This window comes from Scyliorhinus torazame, chromosome 9 (assembly GCF_047496885.1).
Source record: "Scyliorhinus torazame isolate Kashiwa2021f chromosome 9, sScyTor2.1, whole genome shotgun sequence".
NCBI classification, from domain to species: Eukaryota; Metazoa; Chordata; class Chondrichthyes; order Carcharhiniformes; family Scyliorhinidae; genus Scyliorhinus; species Scyliorhinus torazame.
In genome coordinates, this window is record NC_092715.1 from 106362090 (window position 1) to 106365863 (window position 3774).

A 3774-nucleotide genomic window follows, 5' to 3' on the forward strand; every position below is an offset into this window, starting at 1 on the left:
CACTGTCTGTGCGGAGTCTGCACATCCTCCCCGTGTGTGCGTGGGTTTCCTCCGGGTACTCCGGTTTCCTCCCACAGTCTAAAGATGTGCAGGTTAGGTGGGTTGGCCATGATAAATTGCCCTTAGTGTCCAAAATTGTCCTTAGTGTTGGGTGGGGTTACTGGGTTATGGGGATAGGGTGGAGGTGTTGACCTTGGGTAAGGTGCTCTTTCCAAGAGCCGGTGCAGACTCGATGGGCCGAATGGCCTCCTTCTGCACTGTAAATTCTATGACAATCTATGATTAATCTAGGACAAAGGTTCGGCACAACATCGTGGGCCGAAGGGCCTGTTCTGTGCTGCATTTTACTATGTTCTATGTTCTTAACTCAAATATCCTTTGGACACTAAGAGGCAAATGTGTGTATATGTGTGTGCGTGGTGTGGGGGGGGTCCCTTCCTATTTTATGATTCAGCAGGATTATTCACTCTCCTTCTACCCACAGTGGACTAAACAGCTGGCTTGTAATGCAGAACAAGGCCAGCAGTGCGGGTTCAATTGCCGTACCGGCCTCCCCGAACAGGCGCTGGAATGTGGCGACTAGGGGCTTTTCACAGTAATTTCATTGAAGCCTACTTGTGACAATAAGTGATTTTATCATTCTATGTTGGGTGTAGAACCTATTTTATAATGAGACTTGAATCAAAAAGTAAAAACAAGGCTATTTGCCTATTCAGAGTTGTCTGTTTATGGTAATTAACATCCACCGTTACATGCTCCTTCTTAAACAAAAAATGGACCGCAATGTCGCCTCTAAAAGAGCTACCAATTCATTGTTGAAAACACTTTCATATTTTGTCTATGAGCAACACAATAGGTGATCAACAAAAGCAAAATAAATATTTATGCTTTGATTGGGTGCAGAGGGAGCACACGTCCTTCACAGTCAATGTGTGTGTAATCAGCACACATCTCAGTTCACTTTACATTGCTTTACGGCATATCACTTCAGTGAAACCAGTAGAAAAAAACCTATGGATGGAAGCCAGAAGAATGTTTCGTGGGCCATACTCAGAATCCTGATGGAAGCATGTGGCCCACAGGCCGCAGATTGACCACCACTGCCTTAGTGCTTTGCCATCTACTTTTGATATCCAAAGTAGATTACCTCACATTACATGACTGTGTATCTGGTGTCATTCCACTCAATCTGTCTGCCCTTTTCACTTTTTATGGAATCTCTACAGTGCAGAAGGAGGCCACTTGGCTCATCAAATCCACACCAACCCTCCGAAAAAGCACCCTACGTGGCCCCACTTCCCTGCCCTATCCTCATAATCCCGTAACCCAACCTAACCTGCACATCTTTGGACAATAAGGAATGATTTAGCATGGCAAGAGAATCTAACCTGCACATCTTTAAACTGGGGAAGGAAACCGGAGTACCCGGAGGAAATGCGTGCAGACACGGGGAGAACGTACAAACTCTACCCAGTCACTCAAGGTCGGAATTGAACCCGAGTCCCTAGCGCTGTGAGGTAGCAGTGCTAACCAGTGTGCCACCCATCTTAATTGTCCTTTCTAGCATCTGTACACTTGAATATATTCCCCTCTGCTTTCAAAACAGGTCATTTATTTATGAGCACAAAGCTGAGGCCATGGAATATTGAAACTGAGTTTGAAAGACTTGGTAACGCAGTATGTGAACCAGGCATGCCACAGATCTCTACAGCTTAGATAATTGAGCAGTCTACCTGGCTTAAGGGGTTGGGGGGATAGACCTACTGTAAGCTGAAATTCCTTCCACTCCAATTCTGGTAAGTCAGCACACTGCTATTTTAATGTGATCAGGTTTGACAGATGTTTATTTGCTGGCTAGTATTATTAGGAAACTCGATGGTTTTAGCTGATTAAAATTGCAGCAGTGCTGTTGCACACACTTGAACCTTGCCGCTTGCTATCTAAAACCTGAACTCTCTGGACCTAGCGAAAGAGGATTTACCTTTGTGATGAAAATGTATATTTTATATTGGGCAAACAAAATTCCTGTAGCTTGGTTTGAAGATTTTAAAATAAATTTTTGATCAATTGTGATCCTTCACTTTCATAACCTGCAACTATATTCCACATCACCCATCTGACATTACACAAGACAGTTTGGACACATCTCAAAGATTTTGTTGATTGTCTTTAAAATAGTCTAAACAATATAATTGGAATGTTAACAGTGACAGTTCTTGTACCTGTGTTTCATTGTTTTCTACAGAGCTTGTTTCTGTCTCTGACTACCTGGAATGTTTAATATTACAACAGTAGGGAGTTCATACTTAGTTTTTGGTTCTCGTTGGCCATTTCATAACCTCTATTCTCGACCTGTTGCAAGTAATTTTGAATTTCAGTTTAACCCTATTTCAAAGATATGTTTCCAGACGTCAAAGCCCAAATTGCTCAACTTTATTTGGTCAAATAAATGGATATTAAATGCAACAAAACCAAGAACAGGTTCACCAAATGTTTTTTATATACTTTCAGTGTTCCCCAGCTTCTGGATGGGTAAACTCAGGACTAAAAGATTTATAGTTGAATTATCTGATTTTCGAACATTAGGTTAGCTTTTTCAACCTATACTCCCTGCCCCAACCCTTGCCCAAGGTGAGGTATCAAACAGTTGCACCAAAATATTTTGATCTTTGTAGGGCTGTCAAAAGTTTTCAAACCCCACCAGCCCAACACCCTTCTCCTTCCCCCAAATTACTCCATGGATAGAGGCATTGTTTGGCAGTAACACTGCATTGAGCAGACCCGGCAAGCATGTAGTCGGATCATTAATCTGCTGAGTTAGCTAATGTTAGCCATGTTGTGATAAGGGTGCTACAGTTGTTTTTTGGATCACTGAGTGAGGTTTTTTTTAATAAAGTTCAACCTCAATAAGATGGGCAAAGTACTGGATAGCTACTCGTATTGGTGGAAGGAAAGAACCTGCATTTATATAATACCTTCATGAACTCGGGGCATCCCAAAATGCTGCACAACCAATACAATATTTTTGAAGTGTAGCTACTGTTGTAGGGTTATGGAGTAGTCAGTCTGCACCCAACAAGATTCCACAAACAGCAATAAGATAATTGACCAGATAACCTGTATTGGGTTTTGTGTGTTTTTCAATATATGATGTAGCTTTACTTGGAACTGGTGTACTTGGTCACCGCCTTTGTTCCCTCCAACACGGCGTGCTTGGCCAGTTCCCCGGGCAGCAGCAGGAACACGGCAGTCTGGATTTCCCAGGAGCTGATGGTGCTGCGCTTGTTGTCATTGGCCAGGCAGGAAGCCTCGCCTGCGATGCACCCGATCATGTCATTGACAATCAAGTTCATGGTGCTCATGGCCTTGGAGGAGATGTTGGTGTCACGGTGAACCTGCTTCATTGCTTTGTAGATGTAGATAGAGTAACTTTCCTTCCAGGATCGCCTCCTATTCTTGCTGCCTTTGGCTGGTGCTTTCTTCAGAGCTTTCTTCCTGCCCTTCTTGGGAACTGCCAGCTTCTTTTCATCACCCATCCTCGGGTTCAATTTCACAAACGCAATAGTTTTGTTGATTTGAGGGGATAAATATTGGTAGTATGATTACTGCTCTTTTTAATACATGCCAAGGGATATATTGATACTATGCTATTTGAAAGAGCACAAAGGTTCTAGGTTTTAAAATTTTATCTAAAAATGACACCTCAGACAGGGCAGTATTCTCTTAGTCCTGCCATGAATTCTTAATCTCGACTATATACTCAAGTCTCTTGAG

At 42.6% G+C, this 3774-nt stretch overlaps 1 protein-coding gene across 1 annotated transcript; it reads right to left on the reverse strand.

The window, feature by feature from the left end:
- Window positions 1-3158: 3158 nt before the first annotated feature.
- On the reverse strand, window positions 3159-3536 carry LOC140430016 (histone H2B 1/2-like). Its single transcript, XM_072517578.1, has one exon. The coding sequence runs from the start codon at window positions 3534-3536 to the stop codon at window positions 3159-3161; it is 378 nt and encodes a 125-aa protein (XP_072373679.1).
- Between the last annotated feature and the right edge of the window lie 238 nt (window positions 3537-3774).